Source organism: Sphaeramia orbicularis, chromosome 16, assembly GCF_902148855.1.
Source record: "Sphaeramia orbicularis chromosome 16, fSphaOr1.1, whole genome shotgun sequence".
Lineage (NCBI taxonomy): Eukaryota > Metazoa > Chordata > Actinopteri > Kurtiformes > Apogonidae > Sphaeramia > Sphaeramia orbicularis.
In genome coordinates, this window is record NC_043972.1 from 21,973,258 (window position 1) to 21,996,875 (window position 23,618).

The 23,618-nt window shown below is 37.2% G+C and overlaps 2 protein-coding genes across 2 annotated transcripts; one reads left to right on the plus strand and one right to left on the minus strand.

Moving 5' to 3' along the window:
• Window positions 1-2,931: 2,931 nt before the first annotated feature.
• Window positions 2,932-16,655, plus strand: plin6 (perilipin 6). The gene is made up of 8 exons (XM_030157847.1): window positions 2,932-3,005; window positions 4,027-4,066; window positions 4,627-4,825; window positions 6,275-6,357; window positions 6,472-6,709; window positions 10,032-10,213; window positions 14,001-14,267; window positions 15,625-16,655. Exons 1-8 carry the CDS (start codon window positions 3,001-3,003, stop codon window positions 16,018-16,020), a joined length of 1,410 nt encoding a protein of 469 aa, XP_030013707.1. The 5' UTR covers window positions 2,932-3,000; the 3' UTR covers window positions 16,021-16,655.
• A 362-nt stretch (window positions 16,656-17,017) lies between these two features.
• LOC115435451 (ras-related and estrogen-regulated growth inhibitor-like protein) lies at window positions 17,018-21,989 on the minus strand. Its single transcript, XM_030157875.1, has 4 exons — window positions 21,874-21,989; window positions 20,507-20,560; window positions 20,202-20,269; window positions 17,018-19,341 (listed from the first exon to the last, which is right to left on the minus strand). The coding sequence occupies exons 1-4, from the start codon at window positions 21,974-21,976 to the stop codon at window positions 18,931-18,933; spliced, it is 636 nt and encodes a 211-aa protein (XP_030013735.1). The 5' UTR covers window positions 21,977-21,989; the 3' UTR covers window positions 17,018-18,930.
• Window positions 21,990-23,618: the final 1,629 nt, after the last annotated feature.

Below are 23,618 nucleotides of genomic sequence, written 5' to 3' on the forward strand. Positions count from 1 at the left end.
TCATGTTATTCAGATTTTTTAAGGAAACTTTGTAGATGTAAACCTGATCATAATGTTATTCTACTTTTTTCACTGTTATCTTATTGGTCCAGCCCACTTGAAATCAAATTGGGCTGGATGTGGCCCCTGAACTAAAACGAGTTTGACACCCCTGTCTTACATGATTGTTGTTTGTTTTGTTCTGTTGTTTCACTCAACAACTGTCACTGAACACATTTCAGTATCTTCGATACACTCTATACATTGAAGGTTTAATGTGATCTTGATGCAACACAAATGCCAAGATCACAACAATGTAAAGTAAAAAATGTATATTAATAAAAGTGAGTGAAATGTTTCCGTCTTCTGCTGCACATCCCAAAACCACCGAACACACCATGATGAAGCATTAAACCACAGTATGTGAGTCTCAGAGTCACATGAATGTTTCCAAGAAACATCCAGACACTAGTTCCTTCATGAACCAGCCTCTGTGGCTTCAGGCCTCTGGTGTTTAACAGGAAAAACTCCACTCTAGTGATATCACAGGAAAAAAAACCCTGAGCTCCCATCGTAATAAGTCAAGAACAAAAGAAGAGACAAATTATCACCACTTAAAAAACTAAAACTAGCAGAGAAAAAGTCATGTGATTAGCTAAAATATGAAAACATGTTGGACAAGAATAAAATGTCAGCACAGTCCTTTAATAAACGTCTTTGTAAATGACACTTCATGTCAATTTACTCCCTTTAGCACCAAATCACCTGAAAATCTCAAAGACCATCTTAATAAAAATTTAAACTACTTATGCACATGTTGAAATAAATCAAAATAAACTGAAAAGTAAGAAGAAGCTGGAAGACTTAATAAAACAGAATAAGGTCTTGTCAGCATTTCAGCGCAACAGGAATTCTGCTGGCATTTGATTAAAACTTAAACAACCTGATGCAGATTCACACTTATTTGGTGCATTTTGTGTTTAATGTCTGATTGTCTTTTAGTTGACTTTCATTCATTTCACTGTCATTTTTTAATTTCTAGTAAATATGTTTTGTATTTCCTGTAATGGTGTAAATGATGTTTTTATGGTGGGCCTGCGCATGACATCAGATTCAGTCATGTACTTCAATGACGTGAAAAGACAAAACACACTGAAAATGGAACAGATGTTCACATGGAAACACATAGTTAAAAACAGCTTCATATGTTCAGTTTTATACAGTATATGTACCATTACCTTGACTGTTAAATAAACACATACTGTAACTAATGTTCTAAGTCTGATATCTTTAAACTAATGTTGTACTAAACTTTTACTTCATGTATAAAACCCATTTTCTAATGTTGAAGGTGAACCTGAACATAGCATATTCATCACAGTGATTACAGGCAAAGTGAAACCTGTTTTCTTTCTGATGATATTAAGTTGGAACTATTTACTTGTTGGTGATATCAGTGCTAATGCTGTTTATCTGTTTTAGCTCAGTCCCTAGCAGCTTTTTTTTCCCCCCATGTTGAAATCAGGTATCTATATATAAATGTGAACAAGTGGTGCCAGGCACAACAAACCCCGCCCCTCACATGTATTGTAGTTTATTTTGCCATCGATCCAGCTGATGTCATCATGTCTATGTGTGTGCTGATGTCACCATATAATTTGCCTCTGTATATGTGCCAAGTTTGAAGTAAATTGAAGCAAAATTGATGTTTTTATAGACATTTCAAATTTTGCCCATTATAATTAAGAAGAAAAAAAAGATATAAAAAATTCATAAAAGATTTGAACTTTGACCTACTTTTCCCAATATGTAACTACATCTATTCTGTGTCACTGGCAATCTATAAACCCAATTTGGTATGAATTCAACCAATAGTTTTTCTGCTACAGACATTTGAAATTTCACCCATTATAAGTAAATGGGGGGAAAAAAAAGATTTAAAAAATTCCTTAAAAAATTTGAACTTTGACCTACTGTTACCAAAATGTAATGAGATCTATTCTGGGTCACTGGAAATCTATAAACCCAATTTGGTATGAATTCAACCAATAGTTTTGCTGCTAGAATGTTAACAAACAAACAAACTGGACCAAAAACATTACCCCTTGTTCCCCTTTGGGGGGCGGGGTAATAAACATGATCCATGTCACATGTTGATGCTGGTGGATTACTGGTTCTTTCTTAAAACTGTAAAGATTATCATTGAGTGTTGTCCATATTATATCATACACTATGTCCTTAATGTGTTTCAGATGTCTTTTATTGGGTTTGAGTGGTGTAGCACAGGTAGAAGGCTAAGAACTTTCCTTACACTGTGGGACAGTAACGTGAATCTTGAATAATCTGGATAATAGTTGATTGTACTCCTGGTTTTGTTGTTTCCAGTGTTAAACACAGTCATGTTGCTTTATTGTTGTTTTCCTTCTGTTCTGGCGGGAAAGTGACATCAAACAGACCCGCTGTGCCTCATCTCACATTTCAATAATTCATCATCATGATTCGAATGATCATAAGTTTTGGCTACCCCTCCAGCACTTTGTGTTCCATGTACAGAGTGTCAGTAAAGGGTTATTACACTTTAAGAACTGTTCCACTGAAGATACTCAGAATACTGTTGAAGACTTATTTCTAGTCTAGATATATATCAAACACCTCACCAATTCATCCTACTGTACCTCTGTGAGTATAAATGAATCATTACCACCACCATGTGACTGTTCTTTTAGGTGTTTTCTGGTGTAACTGGATAATCAATAAAAACATGTTCATTAATTTAATAAGGAGCCTCAGATCCCGTGAGTTCAGTCCTCCTTAATGATCTCATTCAGTCTGATTTAATCGATTCGTTGTCCATCTCAAACAAACAAACGACTGTTTCAAGTCAGAATTGATGCCACAGCTGGACCATCCAATCAGCTGGTCCATCCCTGCCTTAAATCTGAGTGGATTTTTGTTGAGCAGGTCTTCAAGGCAGATCATCATCTTCATCAGCTCAGCTTCATCCTGGTGTCAGAATCTGTGATGGGGTAAGAGCGCAAACTCTTTAATTCACTATTTTTGAAATATATATTAGTGTAAACTACTTAAACTCCTGTCAGTTTCATGTGTTTATTATCAATAAGTTTGAGTTTCAGACACTTTTGAAAATTATGGTCATTTTTACTTCAAATGAATGTGTTAAATTTAAGCAGAAAAAAATATGAGTTGCCTCATTTCACACAGATTATTATAGGTTTAACAGAAGTTCTTAGTAAATTAAAAATAATGTTAAAAGATTAAAAATGAGCTACTCAATGTAATATGAAAAAAAAAAAAAAAAAAAAAATCATAATTAACTGAAAATATGAAGTCAACCAAGAAAAAACTCCCAGAACAGTCATTAAATGTTATTAAAAGACATTTTAGGTGATGTGACAGTATTTTTTATTTTCCCTGTCATGCATTTGGGTGTGGCTTCCATTTGTTGTGTTTGGTGAATAGGGTTTTAGAAAGAAGTTAATTTTTAATGTAAGTCAATTGGATATTTTCAAGCTATAACACAATTTGTAAGTGTGTTTTCAAATTATAAGATATTTTCAGGTTATGATATATATTTATATAACAAGATATTTTCATGTCATCTCTTGAAAAAATCATGTTAGAAATCATCCTCATGTTTCAATTAGATATGTTTATAGCACGTTTTCATGTTGAAATATATATTTTCACATTATATCAACATATTTTCATGTTTCATGTTAATTAATGAGATTTTAATAAATCTTTCTAGATATTTGTTACTGTTTCTGTGAAATGTGACATTTAAGTTCAGCCTGATAAAATAAAATAAAATAAACATAAAAAATTTAAAGGAAACTTTTTTCAGACTTTTGGAGCCTGACTCACAGTGACCCTGGATGTGATCTGGTTTCTTCACGCTCTCTGCTGATTGGTTGATTTTCATGCTGGTTGGAGCTGAACAGGGATTAGCTTTGTAGAGCAGCAACAGCTGATTGCCTCATGTCGAAGGGAGGGTTAAAGTCTGTCTGTCTGTCTGTCTGTCCTCAGATTTGGAAAAAGAGAAATGTCTGACTACCAGAATCACGAGGTGAGCTTGAACGCACCTTTCCCAGAATCCTCTCTGCTTCAAACCTGAAACACCCAAATAAAATTAATGCTATAAAAGTTAATAGTGAAAATACTTCTGTTTATTTACTTTGTCGTTGTTGCTGTTGTTGTTGTTGTTCTTCTTCTTATTATTATTATTATTATTATTAGTAGTAGTAGTACTAGTAGTAGTAGTACTAGTAGTAGTAGTAGTAGCAGTAGTAGTATGAGTAATGTAAAATTAGAAACATTTTTTAGTATTGGGTATGAAGGGTTAAAAGGTGACAATATTAACCAGTGTTAATAGATAGATAGTGTTATTTTACTGGGCCTCTTTAGGGAGGTTTCCTAATGACAATCATCTAATTGTTCTTTAAACCAGAATCAACAATTTAACAGAAGTGTTAAATTATTTAAAGAATAAAATACAACAGAACGGAAAACCTGTGATTGTATACATCATGAAAACTGTATAAGTCTAATACTATTTAATTTATTTTTCATTGATATATATAATTTTTTGTCATTTAAATCAAATGTTTTTCTTATTTCCATTTTCAGATGAGCGCCATGTTGAGAGTGTCCCGCCTCCCACTGGTTCGCTCTGCGCTGCAGTCCATGACGTCAGCCTACTCTGATGTCAAAGGTCGCTACCCTCTGCTGGGGCTGGTGGGGGGTGTGGCCGAAGTCGGAGTACGCAGCGTCTCTCAGATTGCCATGACACGAGCCACGCCCCTCCTCCAGAGTCTGGAGCCTCAAAGTGGGTGGAGTCAAATATCCTGCTAATAGAGATGGGACTTTTGGCTCTTTGAAGGGAGCCGTTCAATCAGGAGCCGTTCACTGAAAAGAGCCGTTCAAAAGATTGGCTCTTTTATGTTTTTTGCATTATTTTGAAACACCAATGTTTTAATGACTAAATAGGCTACATGTAATGATTGACATTACATTTTAAAGGTGTTTAATTGGCACGGCAGTAAATATTATCTTACTGTAAAAAAGAATAGTTAGTTACAATGTGTGGGCTAAATCCATGACATGAGAGGTGACATTAGGCAAATGCTGGAATTTGACCAAAAACATCACGGTACATTATGTGGACTAGTCTGTAGCCTAAAAATGAAGAAGAAAAGAAAACATTTTCTTATGAAATAACATTTTATTCTCCTCAAAACAAGAACAATAAATGTGTGTAAACATACAGAAAAAATTGCACAAAACACAAAAGTGATTTATCATTACAATTACTTAAATACCTGAACTTTGGCTCATTACTTACAGGTGGTCACTCACTCACTCTCAAACTTTTCTCTGGTTTCGACCAGTCTTCCAGCTCCGCCTCCTCCAGTATGCTCACCTCATGCTTCAAACCGTTGTTTTTTTGCTAACTTCTTGTCATGAGACATGCGCAGTGCACAAGCACTCTTTTTTTTCTGCTCGAACATTCTCCTCCTGCCCAGTGCCTCCCCAGTGACGCCAAATTGACAGGCAATCGGACACTCCCTCCTTAAAAAAAAAAGTGAACGGCTCTTTACAAAGACTCGGTTCCCATCGTTCATTTCAAAGAGCTGTTCAAAAGATTTGATACATTTGTGAACGTCACATCACTACCTGCTAATGTTAACACTACTAAAGTAACGACACCAGTGGTGCAAAAACAGCTATTTCTACTAATACTGCTGACATTGGTAATAATTATTTTGCCGAATCATGATTCATATGTCCTGCAGCTCATAGGGTATCCGCATAATAAATAATTCAGATAAAAATTCAAGAAAATGTTTCAAAGGATGCAAGGTTTGTACTGTAGTATAAGTGACATGGATGATTTGCAATGATATCCGAGTAGGACACGTCCCTAAAGGGTCCCATGTCATGTCAGTATTTTGATATTAATAATATAGCCTTATATTTCAAAGTTTTTCTCTTTTAATTTAAGTGCAAATCTCTGGAGCCAAATAGAAAACAATGTACTAATATGAACAATGCTAGTAATAATGCTAACTTTGCTAATAATATAAAGTGTGTTTACTAACACTGCTAAAGCCATAAATAATAAAACTGTTTATTAGAATAACTATTCAATAGCATGGCTAAATAATCATCAATAATCAATAATATCACTCATTCATAATAACAAAACAGGATAAATTTAGGACAACAAAAATCAAAAGTAAAGATCTGTGTAATTTTAATGAATCTCTGTTTGCAGTTGAAGTCGCCAACAGTTTTGCAATGGATGGCCTCGACCGTCTGGAGAAAAACTTCCCCATCCTCCACCAATCAACAGATGAGGTTAGTTCTGCTGCATGTCGTCCACCTTCAACCTGACTTTATGCTTGTGGTTTTCCATTGGTTTGTCAGATCCTCTAGGTGTAACAGGAGTTCTGTCTGGGTGTCCTCCTCCAGGTCGTGGGTCACTTGAAGGATGCTTTCCTCCTGACACTGGATGACGTGCAGATGTGGGTGGTGGACAATATGGATGGTGTTGTGGATCAGCTGGAGCGTCTGTCTGACTCTGGTTGGGCAGCGTTAAGGGTTCTGCAGGACACTCAGGTGGGTCGAGTGGCCGCATCTGGTCTGGATGACGTCCTGAGCCGCCTGGAAGACGCCACCGCCTACTACCTGCCCCTCCCACCTACACTACGTAAGTACTGGGGGTGGAGCGTCCCTTACATGTTTCCACTCAATCAGGCTCTGTGGAGTGGTGTGGTGTCTCTACCCTGAAGACTCTAGAGCTAAAAGTGAGCTGTTTGCTTTTGAAAATGCATGTATTTCCTGTAAAAATCCTGAAAAGTAAGAGTAGGAAGTACCCCAGGTCACGAGTTCCCCATACTGACACAGACACTTACAAATACCATGCTCTTAACTGAATGTGCAATAACCTGCTCTACCTCCCAGTATTTTAATTGAATGTGCAATATACTGATCTACCTCCTAGTACTTTAAATTTAATGTGCAATAACCTACTATACGTCACAGTACTTTTAATTCAAATGTGCAATAACTTGTTTACCTCTCAGGACTCTTATTATCATTACTATTACCCCCTTTTTTATATAATACTCTATATTTACCAATGTGCATCTGAGCTGTATGTGCAATAACTGTTTTCTTGTAGGTTTTAGCTATGTTTTATGTTTAGTATCTGCCTGTTCTTTTGTCATATCTTTACTTTTTGTTCAAGCTCCCTTTTCTGACTCAGGGAAACACTAGAATTCCAATGCGCCTATACTGCTACGTATCTGTGCAAATGGCAAATAAAGTCTATTCTATTCTATTCTATTCTATTCTATTCTATTCTATTCTAAAAGCCCTGGTCTAGTCATAAAAATTGGAAAGAGCGCTGAATTGAACATCAAAAATAGCATCTGCCCAACATTAGTATTTCTAATGTTTAAGAATTTATGCCAGATATCTTCTTTGTCATAGATGGGTCAGATACTGGAGATATAAGGACAAAAATATTAGATAATTTTTAACATGTCAATAGGAAACCTGCCTAAAGGGGCCCAAGTGATCTGTAGTGAACAATACAGAAGACTACAAAAGCTCATTCTGAGATAAATTGTTTACTGTCGTTTATTTGGTTATTTGTTTAATAGGATCCCCAGTCGCTCCCACTGTGGTAGTAGCTAGCCTTCCTGGAGTCCAGAATAAAAAGACTAAAATTCAAATACACAATATACACAAATACAATGCAAAACAAACAATTACAGATTGAATTTCATACAGAAACTTTACATAAGGAGTATCAAAAGGGTCATACAATTCATTTGACTGTACATCTACAAAATATTAAGTTACGTTACAATGGGATTTCATAGCTTTTTCAGAGGTGCATAAGTTGATAAGTCCTTCAGCTTTTTAGGCAATTCGTTCCAAAGTTGAGTGGATCTAAAAAAGACAGATATTTGTAAAAAAAAAAAAAAAAAAAAAAAAAAAAAAAATGTATTGGGATGATTGATAACTAAATTGGAGTTACAGTCCAGTATTGTAAGACCAGTATTGTATGAGTAAATTTGATGCGAGTACTTGAGCATTTCATAAAATGAGCTTGGTTGACCAGTTAAAATAATCTTCTTTATAAATATTAATAAGTTATACTGCATTTTAACATCAGTTAAAGGCCATAATAAAGTGTGGTGCATATCAGCGACACTGGTAGTATAGGGACATCTCAGAACAAGGCCAGCAGCCTTATTCTGGACAATTTAAAGCCTAGATAAGTCAGTTTTAGTAGTTGCAGACTATATAACTTATCAGTGTTCTAGGTGAGACAGTACTAGAGATCGTACCACCTCTTTCATAACTGGTGGAGTGATAAAAGAGGCGTGTCTTTACACAACAGCAATGCCAGTACCCATCTTCCTGATCACATTGTCTGTATGAGAGGACCATGATAGATGCTGGTCCACTGTGATGTCTAATAATTTCATTTGGTTAACTTGGTATAATGTAGAGCTGTTCATTCTGAGGCTCAACTAAAGTTCATTCCTCAATTCGACATTTATTACATATTGTTTTCAGACATATTCCTCTTTTATTCATATTTATACACATCAGTATCATCTCTGACCAGGTTCAGTGATAACATACTGAGTCTCAGTTACACTTTATCTATCAAGACTAAATCACATTGTTATGATCATTTTATGAGAAGAGATAAAAATATTTTATTCCAACCTTATGGACAACAGTGTACTTTCATTTCACATTTCATAACATTTGATTTCAGCAGATGTGCCTTCTGTCATTCCACACAACTAGTGACTTTATTTTGACTGTGAGATTTCAGTGTTATGGAGGGAATGTAAGTTTAAATGCATGTAGGTGACGGCTATGGAAACTTCATTCTCTGTTAATTCATGTGTTGAATGAACCAGCAGGAGGAGCTGCAGGTTTGGTTTTTGTTGGAACTCATTTTAGTTCATGGACCACATACAGCACAATATGATCTCAAGTATGCCAGACCTGTAAAATAATAACATAATAACCTATAAAGAATGTCAACTCCAAACTTTTCTACATGTTTTAGTGTGAAAAAAAGTTTACATCTACAAACTATCTTTTAAAAAATGTGCATAACATGAATGACCTGAAATTTCTTGAGAAAAATAAGTGCAATGTTAACAGTATTGTGTCTCAGTTTATCATTTACACATGTGCATTACAACTTACATATCACAGTGGATCTACAAAATACACAAAACATTTAGTTACAGGCAGAATATTGTTAAAATTGCAGTTAAGACATTTCAGGTTGTTCATATTTGTTCAGGTTATTCACATTTTTTATGAAAGGATAGTTTGTAAATGTAAGCATTTTCATGTAATTTTACTTTTTTACGCTGAAACATAGGAAAAAAATTGGAGTTGTAGGTTATTATGAGAGTATTTTACCCACTTGAGAATGAATTAGTCTTTATGTGGCCCCTGAACTAAAATGATTTTGTCACCCTTGATTGTTAATATCTTTAATGTAATTTCTACATTTCACAAATTCATCCCAGAGGCCGGATCGGACCCTTTAGCAGGCTGGTTTTGTCTTGCAGGCTGTATGTTTGACACCCCTGATGTAGAGCCTGAATTACTGAGTAGCTGTTTATTAACTTCTTTTTATTTTAGTTCAGATGCTGTTTATTAGATTTTTACATTTGCAGACTGACTTATTCATCCTTCAGGCTTTAGTTTCAATGTGTTAAAGTAAAATAAAGTAATAGATGCTGCAGTACAGTGAGTGGGTTTATATCAGTATTAAAGACCATGAGCGACCATGTGACTTTAACACACAGTGAGCACCTCTGGGTTCACTGGGCATAAAAACTAAATCATTTAGTAATCACTGGATTTATTAAACATTTGTCCTTCCTTTATTCCTACTGCATTTGATTTCACTCTGACCACATGTAGCTGACTTTGTGAAACTACTGAATTGAGATGTGACCGTTGTTTTTTCATCCCGGCAGGTCGTGAGTGGGAGGCAAGGGTCCAGCAGTACGAGGAGGAAGATGATGATGATGAGCCCAGTCTGTGGACCAGGATCCGCAGCCTGATGCTGAACATCGGCCTGCAGATTTATCACCGAATGCTAAAGGTCAGAGATCAGCTGGGGGGAGGAGTCAGAGCACTGCGGTCAGCGGCGAACACGGTGAGGACACACACCTGTAGATACACACCTGTAGACACACATGTACACACCTGCACAGATCAGACATTACGGTTTATTAGTTTATTTTCTGATTTCTGTTTCCTTTCAATCCATTTTACAAGTGTATTAGTGGTTTGAGTTAAGTTTTATGATGATATAAACCAGGCATGTCAAACTCGTTTAGTTCAGGGGTCACATCTTAAATGGGCTGGACTAGTGAAATATTACCATAATAGCCCATAAATAATAGGAACTCCACAATTTTTTGTCTTTGTTTTAGTGCAAAAAGGTAAAATTTAATAATGACAATGTTTATATTTACAAACTATCCTGTGAATGAACATGAACAACCTGAACTTTATTCAGAAAAATAAGTGCAATTTTAACAACATTATGCCCCGGTTTGTCATTTATACATGTACATTATAGATTGCAGTGGATTTACAAAAGCACAAAACATTCAGCATAATATTGTTAAAATTTTAGAGTTTGGAATTTCGGGTTGTCATTATTTACGTAGGGGTATTAGTGGTGGTAGTAATAGTAGAAGTAGTAGTAGTAGTGGTGGTGGTGGTGGTGGTGGTTGGGTGGTGACAGTAGTGGTATTAGTAGTAGTAGAAGTAGTGGTTGTTGTAGTGGAAGCGGTAGAGTTAAAGAACTGAAATGTATGAATTACTGCAGTATTTATCCAATGGATGGATCTTCAGTTTATGTTTGGTTAAATCCAGGTGGGAACTTTTTTTTTTTAAATTACTTCTTTGACCTCGGACCTCTGATCTCCAGGCTCAGGGTCTGGATTCACCCAGACGTTCTGCTCAGCACGTAGGCAGAGTTTAAAGGGAGTTTGGTCCATGTACAGAGGAAGCAGCTACTTTTATCTGTAATGATGCTCATTATACTGAGGCTCCTGTTTACACATCAGCTGGTACAGTCACATCTGCCCACAGCATTTAGAGTGTGATCAGATCAGACAGAGTCAGACTGAAGTCTTAAAGCAACACAAAACAACTCATAACTCCTGCACTGTGACATAATGTGCTGCGTTCATCAATTCATATACTTATTCCTGCTCACCAGGATGTAATCAATCGCTGTTATCTGATCGGTGTGAGTGCTGATCTGTGAGGACAACGAGCCGCTCATGAGTCCAGTCACGTAGCAGATAAACATTTCCTTTGTTTGTCTGAGTCAATGTTTTTCTGATTTTATCTGGAAAGAAGCAACAGAGAAACAAATCTCTGCTGATGAAACAGAATTAAGTGGTGGAAGAAAAGTTCAGAATTTTAATTTTATGAAAAGCACTGATGCACAGTGTCACTGACATGAACCTTAAATAGTTTAATTTGTTGTTCTTGATTTCTTCACTGAAAACAGTTCTTTAACGTTAGTTTAACACTGGGCAACAGCATGAAATTCAAAGAAAAATATCATGTTTCTGCATTTGTCTTGCATTAAATTCATGTGTTTTCTTCATTTGTTTTATATATATTATATTCATGTGTTTTGCTTTTTCATTTCATTGACTTAAATTGAAATCAGTCCTGATCTTGTAAAGACACGAAGCAATGCAAAATGAAAATAAAAAATAATGGATAGTTCACCTCAAATTCATTAAAACTAAAGCGTGAAAATGTAAGGAGCAGAAATAACAGGAAAAATGAGGAAAAGTTCCAATAACTGCTGAAGTTAAGTAATGAAGTAGTTGAACTTTGCTGCTTTGTCTTCCATCTGTTTGTTCTGTTATTATAGCTTAACCCATAAAGACCCAGCGCTACTTTTATGTCAGTTCCCACTGAAAATGTCTCTATATCTAACCTTTCTTAAGTGATTTATCACCATTTATTTATAATATTATCCTCTGCATTTTGTATATCATCAGTACACATTAGGTATTTTCTTGGGTTTAATTTACTGATCATGTAGATGTTCATAAAAGCTAAGATTAAAATTGAGGGTTATTAAATCAAAAGCAGAGAAAACTGAGGAAAAACGGACTTTTTCAGTCAAATATATCATTAACTGAACACACACCAAGCATTTCCTTCCACTGTCCAACTCTGTGGGTTTTATTGGTGAATCAATGTTGAAGAAGATGACATTGTTTCCACAGTAACTACGGAGCCTCTGAACATCCAAATGGGTCATATCTGATGACCATGAGAAGATGAAACACTGCATTTTACACCAATTATTTACACATATTGATAGGATAAGTGGATCAGCAGGTATTAAACAGTTACATCAGTGGATGGTTTGGTCGGTGATGGATTTCTGGGTCTTTATGGGTTAATTAATCTGGTCGTCAGTACTGTTCACTGCAGAAATATGTGAAACATGTTCGTTGAATGACTCAGTGTTTTCTGGATAATTGGGAAGTGTCGCAGCAGGTGAGTGTCAGGACCAATCAGGCGCCTCATTAGGCCTGTGTGCATTGTACTCACGTGTTGTCCTGGCTGTTTGTTCCCAATCAGAGGTTAGAGGTCACACTGTTCTGTTCTGACCTAAATACCTGATGAGACCCCAGAGACTCAACTGCATTTATTCACCGTAATCAGCCAACAGGAACTGAGAGCAGAGAGTTTGTTTTCCTCACAGACATTTTAAGCTGTAGCATCATCCAGTGCTCTATCAGCTGATTGGTGACACATCCTTGTATCTAAAGACAGAGCTGGCCAATTTGCACTTACTCTGAAACTATACGCACAAAATTCTCACACATTAAAAGATAATGTTGCCTTTGATCTGTGGGAAACCCTTTTTTTTTTGGATAGTTGCTCCAAAACACAGCAGATGTCAAATCTTCTGTTTGTTTAGGGTACAGTCATGGCCAGTCATTTTGGGGATGACGCATACAGATTTATGATTAAATGTGATTTATTTGTCAATAAAGGTTTTTGAAATTAGTTCATTTCACAAATTACTAGTGATGCTGTAAGTCATTTAAACCATAATTTGTTCTCATGTTCACAGATTACACATTGATGTACTCTACGCTCAGAATAAAATCTGTACATCTTCACCAAAGAGTCAAAGAATGTCCCCTCTCGTGCTAACCTTTGACCTCACATGTCTTTGTCTGCTGCCAGATCAAGGTTTTGGTTTGAATCCAATTTGTGTGGTGGGAAAGTGGAGACGATGCCAGCTGGACCCTCTAACAAGTATTTGGGTCCATCTGATAATAAGATCTCAGGGTGAAATTTTGACATCTACAATTTCAGGCTTTGATTGACAGGTGTAAATGACAGTTTACAGTTCTTTATAAGCTTCTGTTTATTGAATAAAACATTTTTTCCAGCTTTAGTTGTGCTTAGTAAGTTACACTGCGAACATAAAATGACATTGTTTAGGAAATGTTTGATAGAGTTATAGCCTTTCTGTTAGCATAACGTCACTCTGTTAGCTTATGTTACCATGACTTTACTGTTATTTAATAAAATGCCTAAATACAGGCTGTTGGCACAATTTATTCACATTTGCATCATGTTTTCCATTACTTAATCATAGTATGCAGCATGTTAGCATAGTTTACATTTATTAGCTTTAAGTGTACCTGTAGGCTAATTAATAAGAAATCACAGCCAGTTATTACTTAGAATTAGCTCCAGTAACTGTTTGACAGGCTGTGCGTTAAAACATTCAGCAGAAATTACTTGATGGCATTTAATATGTCCACAAACCAATGAATAATGTCTCAGTGTATATGATGATGTAACAGCAGTGATATTTGGTTCTGAACATTTATCCACATTAACAAAATATCTTGTTTGTGTTTCTTCCTGGGCCTCAGGTGGGTCTAGGTCAGGTCATGGAGCTGCTGAATGACCTTCTGCTCAGCCTGCAAAGCCTGCTGGTGGCACTGCTGTACCGTACAGAGAACCTACGGGAGGTGGGCCTGAACAGGGTCAGAAGTCAGGCTGTCCTATTGGCGGAGCTGCCTCCGATCCGTCAGGTTCTGGAGCTGCCAATTCAGATGCAGCAGCTCCTCGGAGACCTGCAGGAACTGTCCAAGCTCCTGGTGCAGCTGATTATCAATGCCACACCACTCTACAACATGGTGAGTGGGAGGGGCGGGGCTTCTGACACACCTGAGACACCTGTTTCAGAGACAGTATGCCATAGTAAACAGAACCGGCTAATAGGGTCCCTTTGCTTCCCATCTTCAAGGCTAATGATGTGGCCACACCAACGTCCCATCAGTGTTGGCCTTGGTTGATCACTGGACTGTTACTTGTTATTTTTTTTTACAAAATGTTTATGACTCATAACAGGCATTGGGACCTAATGCTAACAATGCCAATGGTGGTGCTAATTTAGAATAATCGTCAAATGTAATGTAATGCTAATGCTAAAGACACTAATGGTAGTAATAATAATGGATTAGATTTATATAGCGCTTTTCTATGAACGTATACTCAAAGCGCGTACAGAGGATCCATTATTCATTCGCTCTCACATCCTCCCTCTGGTGGTGGTAAACTACATTTGTAGCCACAGCTGCTCTGGGGCAGACTGACAGAAGCTTGGCTGCCAATCCACACCTACGGCCCCCCCGACCACCACCGAACATTCATACGCATTCATACACCAGTGTGAGTAGCAGCACTGGAGGCAAGGAGGGTGAAGTGTCTTGCCCAAGGACAGAACAGCACATGGACTGAGCAGGATTCGAACCACCAACCCCTCGGTTAATGGATGACCCACTCTACCATCTGAGCCATGGCCAAGTACTAACTTGGAAATGGAATGGAATCTAGTGCTAATGGAAATGGAATCTAGTGCTAATGCTAAAAATGCTAATGGTAGTGCTAACTTGGTATAATTGTGAAATAGAATCACAAAGTAACATTTTCACGTTCTCTTGTTCTTTATCTGTTCATCACAGAACTAGAAATAGAATTATAGCACTCCACCCACACACAGCATCACCAACACAGGCTCCAGAATGTACGTGGTATGGAAATTTGTCAGGTTTTAGCAGTATAACCATCGTGCATATTCTATCATATAGACTCATTGTCTGTCTATATTTCAGTGTCACATGTTATGTTTACTGTTGTGTTAGAGGAGCTTTAATACCAGAGTACAGTAAGTTGCAGAGATGAAGAGATTTCCTGTAAACACATAATGGTGAATACTGCTGATGCTCTGGTTGGAGATAAAAGTAAAGACTTCATAATAACTAAGCTCTCTGTTTCTGACTGCGTTGAGAGAATCTTGATATTGACTAGTCTTCACATGAGTCAACATTTTTGTATCTGTTTGTTTCGTTGTCTAAACCATCCACTGTCATAACTCTGTTTGGCTTTTTGTGTGAATACAGCTTGTCCCCCACATCAGTCTTCCTGCTAAGTTAAGCCAACAGTTTCTACTTCCTGTTGAAGTAATGATCTGTCTGTCGGTCTGTCTACCAGCTGCAGCAGCCGTCTCAACAGGAATTGGAGGACTTCCTGAATCAGCATGACTTCACAAACTCCTCATCACGCCGCAACTCCTCTAACAGCCTGTTCCTGAAGGCCATGGATGGTCGTCCTCGCCGCCGCAGGAGTCTGTATTCCCTGGCCAGCCGTGCTCCTCAGGGCTCCGACGGATCCAGTGGCCGCAGATCCAGCATTAAGCGGGACTCTGTGGACAACGACACCCTGTCCACCCTGTCCCTCCCTTCCGAAGGCCTTGTGCAGCGCCGTCCATCCGCTACCGAGCTGCTTCTCGCTCCGCTCAAACAATTCGTCACCCAAAGTCAAAAGGCCTTCGAGTACCTAACCCCCAACTCACCCGAAGACCCGAACAGCACTGCAGACAACTCTTAAATGCCCCACCCCCAAATCAATCACAGTCTCCTCTCCTGCCCCAGCTGGTTTTAGTGTCGGCATACGTGTTCAGTGAACGGGCTATTGGAAGATTAGTTTGAGATTTAAAGAAAATATCAAACACAATGAAGTTCTGTATTGACACATCTGACATCCTTCAACAAGAAAAAAGAAACTTCTTCTAAAGTTCAGTTTTGATTCTAAGGGCAGGGGCCACTGTTCTTTACTCACCACAGTTACACTGATGTCTGCATCAGGGTAAACTGAGACCGAGTCGTGTAATGTAAATTAAAGTGATGTGGTGGAGGTTGGACAGCAGGGGGGTCATTCCATAGAAACTCATAATTGACGACTTTAATCAGTTCATGTCCTGGATTTTGTTGAATAGATTCCTGTGTTAAGTCGTATACAGTTGACAGCTGACAGACCTGAAATTTCTGAGCAACATGCATCAACAGCAGATTATTTTTCAATGGACAGAGTTGAAATTTGTTCTCAACAATTAAAAAAACTCTAAACATCACTTGTAACATGGATTCATAGACATAATATTTGATGAAGTTACATAAAACATGAATGGATTTGACCCATTTATCATAAAAATGTGACATTCACTGATCCCTCCAGGAAATAACTGAACAAAATCTAGGACGTGCAGTGGAAAAGTCCTGGATTCTGGATGAGTTGGACTGAAATGAGCAGCTGAAGGAACACTGAATGTTAATAATGTTATTATATTATTGATCCCATGGTTAAACAATGAACCTGCTTCATCTTATCAAATTTTATTTCTCTGCTGTCTTTGTCTTATCTGATTTTTATCTCAATAATACTTTTCAGATTCTAATGTTGACAACACACTGCAAAATCACACTCATGTCTAATATAAATGTAAAAGACTCTGTTCTGTCTTATGTTATTGTCAGTATCTAAATAAAGCTTATTGATCCTGCACCTTCATCTCAGTGTGTTAATGAAAAAGAAAATTAGCCAGATACATAGTTTGATTCTGCTTTATTAAAACACATCTGACATGAACATTTACACTAATATGACTCTACATATCACAACAAGTCACAAGAGGTTGTTTCACATCAATATGTGCAGATTTCTCACAAAAGTGTGTAAATATTCTTGCAGAAAAATGCAATACAATAAAAATAATACAGTCATGTATTATCAGTAACATTATCTTAAAGATCCTGAATTCACTTCCTGAACCTGCAGAAACTCACTTTTATACTAAACTCAAAGTTCAACACAGTATTTGATCATAAACTGTAACATCAGTGAACTCCTGATGTGATGATTAAATTCAGTCACAGATTGAAATCATAACCGAAGTCTGAGTTTTCATTTTCATTAAGTCTTTAAGTTGTTTTGTTTTCCTCAGTTTAACTTGTCTTTTAGTTTCAATTTTAATTTAGAGGATTTAACTACTCTTAGTCAGTTGGTTTGGGTTTTATTTAGCTTTCGTGCCTTTTGTTTTGACCTATTAACATTTGAGAAAAAAATAAGATGACTTTCACCTCCAATTGTTTTTCATTTAGTTTGTGTATCATTTTCAGGTTTTGTCTAGAGTTTCATGTTTTTACAAGCTGACATTTTTATTTACATTTTGTCAACAAAACAAAAATTTTCACTAGGTTTATATTTAGTCTTTGCTAATAACAATAACCCTGTTTCTGACAGCTGGAAGATGTAAAACAATGACGTTAAACTCATGTATCTACACTGATTGAAACTCAACAAGAAAAATTAAGTAAATAAAACAGTAACACATTTAAAACTGTTGTATTAACAGTGAAAACCTGAATAAAACTGATGGTGAATCAGAAAAGGAATTGATACAGAGAAGTACACTGTATCAATGCGCACAAGCCAGTGAAGGTTTTTCATGGTGGGCCCAGCAGCCTCACATACTAAACCATGATGTCAAACTCATTTTAGTTCAGGGGCCACATGCAATCCAATCTCAAGTGGCCAGTAAAATCTGTATCATAATACTGGAAGGGCCCAGAGCATCTGTGTGTGTGTCGGCACGATTCTGACAAATTGAGATGTTTTTACCTGGCCAATTTGGTACCTACAGTTGAGGAATAGTCCCATCTTCACATTAAATATCTTGGCAAGTTGATAGGATCAAGATTTTTGGAGATATTACTCATTTTGGAATACAATTGCCTTATAATCATGGCAGCGCAGTACCATGCTGCATGACAGGAAATGAAGTTGAAAACAGGAATGCCGCATTTACTCCTGCAGTCCCGACATATCAGTATTAACATTGGCGCCTGCAGCCTGGGCCGCTGTTGGCGGTGGTGGTGGTGGTGGTGGTGGTGGTGGTGGGGGGGGCATGACAAATTAATGGGGCCCAGCATTCCTGGGGGACCCATCCAGCAGTGGAGTGGACCCGGAGAGTTTGAGGAATAGTAAAGTACCTTCAGTTCACAGACCACTAACCCCCCAATCTTTGACCACTTTTACACTAATATTTTATTGTTGACACACTTTACATCATGGACTGGTTGTGGCCCCTGAACTAAATTATAGCCTTGAGTGTTATATCCTCAGTGTAAGTTTGGCACTTCCCACAGGCCAGATTGGACCCTTTGGTGGGCCAGTTTTGGGCCGCGGGCAGTATGTTTGATACCACTGTACTAAATAAAACCTGGAATATCATCTGACCAGCAGAGTTAAAACACAGTGGATTAAAGTGTGGTTTTCTCCTGTGGAGTAAAAGTCCCATCCTGTCCAATCCTATTGCTCTAAATCCAAACATCGGTACAACTTTTCTTTTCCGTCATCATCTTCAATCCCAGAATCCTCCACTCGACCTGCCTCAGTCCATCCTGTCTCTGAATAACACTCTGCTATCGTTCTACTCTCTTCATAGTCTGATATTCTTGTCTAGTCGTTTCGTTTCTTGCTGAAAACGGCCGACACACTCCGGACAATGCCTCTGACCCCAGCTGTGGCCTTCCTCAGGGCTCTGGACTCCTTGACCAGTTCGACAAGACCATGGAAGACCAGCAGGACCCCGTGGTACGTCTCCGCCGCTGACACCTCGAAGAAGCCACAGCGCTGTGACATGGCCAGCAGGCGGCCCTCCTCGCTGGAGACGCTGCGGTGACGGCGCAGGTCACGTTTGTTGCCGACGATGATGATGGGAACGGACGATGGCTTCCTGTGTCGACGTATCTGCTGCAGCTGCTGTTGGACCACATCGAAGCTACCACGGTCACAGATGCTGTAGACGAGGATCATCCCATCGGCCCACTGCAGCTGTTTGTCACTCAGGGATGATAACGTTTGTCCATCCTGAAAACACAAGAACATAAAGTCACAAAATGCAAAAGAGACGAGGGCTGGGCGTATCGATCTAAATATCAGTAGTATCGATACCAAGGTGAGTATCAGTGTTGGATCAATACCAGCATGATGAGACTGATGCTTTTGTTATTTTGGGTCTTAAGGTTAAAACATTTGTGATCCAGTGATATAGAAAATGGTATGATATGACTAAACCAGTTCTTACCATAATAATGAAATAAACGTGTATAGACATGTAATTTGTAGTTTCCAGTGTGTATCTGAATAAAGGGTTGGTGAAAGTGTGTAAACATAAAAGAAACATTTGAAGCAGAAGATGATGGTGGTGTTCCTGTAGATATTCCAATGATATTGACTGGACTTGAAATAAAATATTACTTTTTGTCTGAGACTGAGACTAGACCAAGACCACACAACGCAACACAACACTAGTGTGTAAATAATCAACTTATGATGTCAGCGAGTTCACAAACAACCACTGATGTAAAAGACAGTCAACAACTGTGATTTAAAGAAGAGATCCACTTATTGCTACAGGTTTGACAACACCTTTTAACTGTTTTTGCAACAGAAGTATGTATTTTGTAGAAATGTGTAGGAAAAGTACTTTCCTAAACAACTTACTTTAAATTGAATGTGGATAAATAAAAGTATAATATAATCTAAAAGCATTGATTTTGTGTGGCTTCTTATTTTATTCAGAATCACACCAGATTTAGCGATTGAACACTTTGTCACTGTTTTTAATATCGTCCAGACATGACCTCTGATCACATGACCAAACTGACACCACATCCATGAAAACCACAGATGAAGGTCATGAGAAGATACTGAACAGCATCTCTCACCTGTGAGTCCCAGATGTTGAAACAGATTTCCTGACCATCGATTCTGTCGACTCGACTGTAAACAGACTCTGGAAAACAAATAAAAAAAGAGGTATTACGGTTCTTATATAAATATATTTTTTCATTTGCATTTAATTTAAGTTAGATTAACTGACTAGTTTTAGCTGAGTTTTAATCTTCATGGCATTAAATATGACATCACTTATTTCCTCAGAATTTGCTGCCCTTATGTCCTTATGTCTTGTGTATTTCACACAAACCCTCAGATTCATTATGTTTTTGTTAAAAACAGAGGGGGTTCTCACCAATGTCTCCATATTCTCCAATGAATCTCCTGGTCAGAAATCTGACGGTTAGAGCTGCAGAGACAGAACAAACATAAAACACATTTATTCACGAATAACTAAAATACAAGTGTGACAAGTATGTGAAACAGGCAATATACAATCTATATGTACATTTTCAATATACATTTACTAACACATCTAAAAAAACATAAAACATGAACACATTAGACCAGGGTTGTCAAACTCGTTTTAGTTCAGGGGCTACATTCAGCCCAATATTATTTCAAATGGGCTGGACCAGTAAAATAACAACATAATAAACTAGAAGCACTCGGAGAGTGCAGACCTCCGCCAAGGCTGATCAGTGGCCCCCCCCGTGGGCCCCCCCACCCCCGATCACCACCAAAATTTAATCATTTCTTCCTTATCCCACTTCCAACAAACCCTGAAAATTTCATCCAAATCTGTCCATAACTTTTTGAGTTATGTTGCACACTAACGATCAGTGACACCCCCCCCCCCCCCCCCCATCACCACCGAAATTTAATAATTTCTTCCTTATCCCATTTCCAACAAACCCTGAAAATTTCATCCAAATCTGTCCATAACTTTTTGAGTTATGTTGCACACTAACGGACAGACAAACAAACAAACAAACAAACAAACAAACAGACAGACAAACAAACAAACCCTGGCAAAAACATAACCTCCTTGGCAGAGGTAACTATAAATAATGTCAACTCCACACTTTTCTCTATGTTTTGGAGTGGAAAAAAAGGAAAATTACTTTATGAAAATGTTTAAATATCCCGTGAATAACAACCAGAAATTTCCTATGACAAATAAGTGCAATTTTAACATGATTATGTCTCTGTTTATCATTTAAACACACGCATTACAACATACAACCCTCTAGGATCTACGACACAAAACATTTAGTGACAAGCAGAACATTGTTAAAATTTTACTGCAGTTCTCTTAAAACATTTCAAGTTGTTCATATTTGTTCAGCTTATTCACATTTTATTGTGAAAGGATAGTTTGTAAATGTAAACATTTTCATGTAAATTTACTTTTTTTTTACACTAAAACAAAGAAAAAACTGGAGTTGTCATTATTTATACATTATTGTGATAGTATTTTACTGGTCTGACCCACTTGAATTGGGTTGTATGTGGCCCCTGAATTAAAATGGTTTTGACACACTTGATTGTTTATATCTTCAGTGTAATTTTTGCATTTCATAAATTCATCACCAGGGCCAGATCGACGCACATCATAAAACATAAAACTAACAAAAAACCTGAAATTAGACTGAACACATACACTGGACTAAACCTGAAACCTCCACACAGTGGATCCAGCTCAGATGAACATGAACAGACCTGACTTGCCAACGTTGTGAGCTCCCAGCAGCAGGATGTTGGCGTCCACTCTCTGCTGGTTCCCCTCCATCACCTCCGAGCGACCTTTGACCTCTACTACCATCAGGACAGCTTTGACTGGACTGACTGCTTGTGCTCTGTGACTGGTGTTTAAATGCTCAGAGGGCGGAGCCTTGGAGCCGTTAGTTTCACTCTGATTGGACAACATGTCAACAGTGATAATGAGTGTGTGACTTAAACAATATTTGTGAGTCCAATGTGTTTGCATCATTTAATTGAGGTTCCAATATTTCATTTTATATATCTACATTGGAAAGGTTTTTTTTTCTATTTACATTTTGACTTTTTCTATTTGAAGTCTGGTTTTTTTTTCATCCACAGTGTATTTTGTATATGTGGTATATTCTTTCTTCCCTGTTTTACTTTCTGTAGTACAGCAAGAAGCACCCACAGTTTTAGTGTGATAAATTTTTTAAACCCTATTCCACTGTAATGCACACTGTAAGTAATAATACACACTGAAAGAAGTGACACTATGAAAATACTGCACTTTAGTAAAACCACAAGTACACCATGTACAACTATGGATAAACTCCACTAAAATTTGTCAGTTTAAATAAAATTCAATCTGAAACTTCTTATACACTTGCAAAATTAAATAAAGTTTGTTTGAACCAATGCACACTTCTAAATTACATTATCACTCTCACTGAACAAAGAAACACACAGTCTCTGTTCAGGCAAAATGAGTCTGTTTTCTGTCAGTAAACAGCTCCTCCTGCTGGTGTTTTGGTGTCTGATCAATTCTACTTTTCCTTAATCACTAAGACACACTTTCACTCCATTTCCAAAAACCCTGCATGGACACCGACACAAAACTCAAATCTACACACCAAAACTAAACAGAAGAAATCAAATACACATGTACTACTCAATGCTCACCACTCCACTGGTCAGATCTGTCCAAAATACTTTACTTAAAACCTGCAACCACAATGAAGAATTGTACTTATTACTTTGAAAAACTTGTATGTTTTGTAACAGTGAATGAAGTAAATTGAATGACAAAGAAAATATATTTTTGTGTTCATTTTAAAGTCACTGTTGTCCATCTCAGCTTAATGTAACATTGATAACAACTCTAAAAGTAAACACAAAATTTCACTTAAAAAATTTAGTAAAGATAAATCCCAATGATTTAGAACATTTAAGCAAATTTGCGTGAAATTTTTTCACAAAATCAGATAACATTTGAGAGCACATTTAAGTCAAAGATTATTTTTTTTAACTTAGACAATGATATATATATATATATATATATATATATATATATATATATATATATATATATATATATATATATATGTATACTGTATATATATATAAATAATAAAATGCATTACTCCTTGACCTTTAAAACTTAATGGGGACACCACTAACTAACTACCTAACTAACTAACTCTGTTACATTTGTCCAGGATGATAGGTGGCTTGCTTTGTGATGTTTTTGTTTTTTTTGTGTTTTTGTTTTGTTGTACGTGTGTTTTGTATATGTTTTGTTCTGTATAGAGCAGTTTCATGATGACGTAGGACGTATGCTGCTCGTGCACCTTGGAGGCAGAAAGTCCGTGGAGTTCGTAGCAAAGCACTGACTGCCAGTGTGAATGATGCTGTCGTCTGTGCCGTGGGTTGTCAGAATAGAAAGAACACACAGAAGGATTTAAACTTGTACAGAATTCCTTCTG

What these genes read in the sequence shown, in the direction of transcription:
- plin6 (XM_030157847.1), top strand. An exon ending in GCCCCTCCCACCTACACTAC is followed by an intron (nt 6,710 to 10,031) that starts GTAAGTACTGGG and finishes TCATCCCGGCAG; the next exon opens with GTCGTGAGTGGGAGGCAAGG. An exon ending in TGCGGTCAGCGGCGAACACG is followed by an intron (nt 10,214 to 14,000) that starts GTGAGGACACAC and finishes CCTGGGCCTCAG; the next exon opens with GTGGGTCTAGGTCAGGTCAT.
- LOC115435451 (XM_030157875.1), bottom strand. Translation starts at nt 21,976, where the DNA reads ATGGTAGTAGAGGTCAAAGGTCGCTCGGAGGTGATGGAGGGGAACCAG. An exon ending in TCACAACGTTGGCAAGTCAG is followed by an intron (nt 20,561 to 21,873) that starts GTCTGTTCATGT and finishes CTGTCTCTGCAG; the next exon opens with CTCTAACCGTCAGATTTCTG. An exon ending in TCAACATCTGGGACTCACAG is followed by an intron (nt 19,342 to 20,201) that starts GTGAGAGATGCT and finishes TTGTGTTTTCAG; the next exon opens with GATGGACAAACGTTATCATC.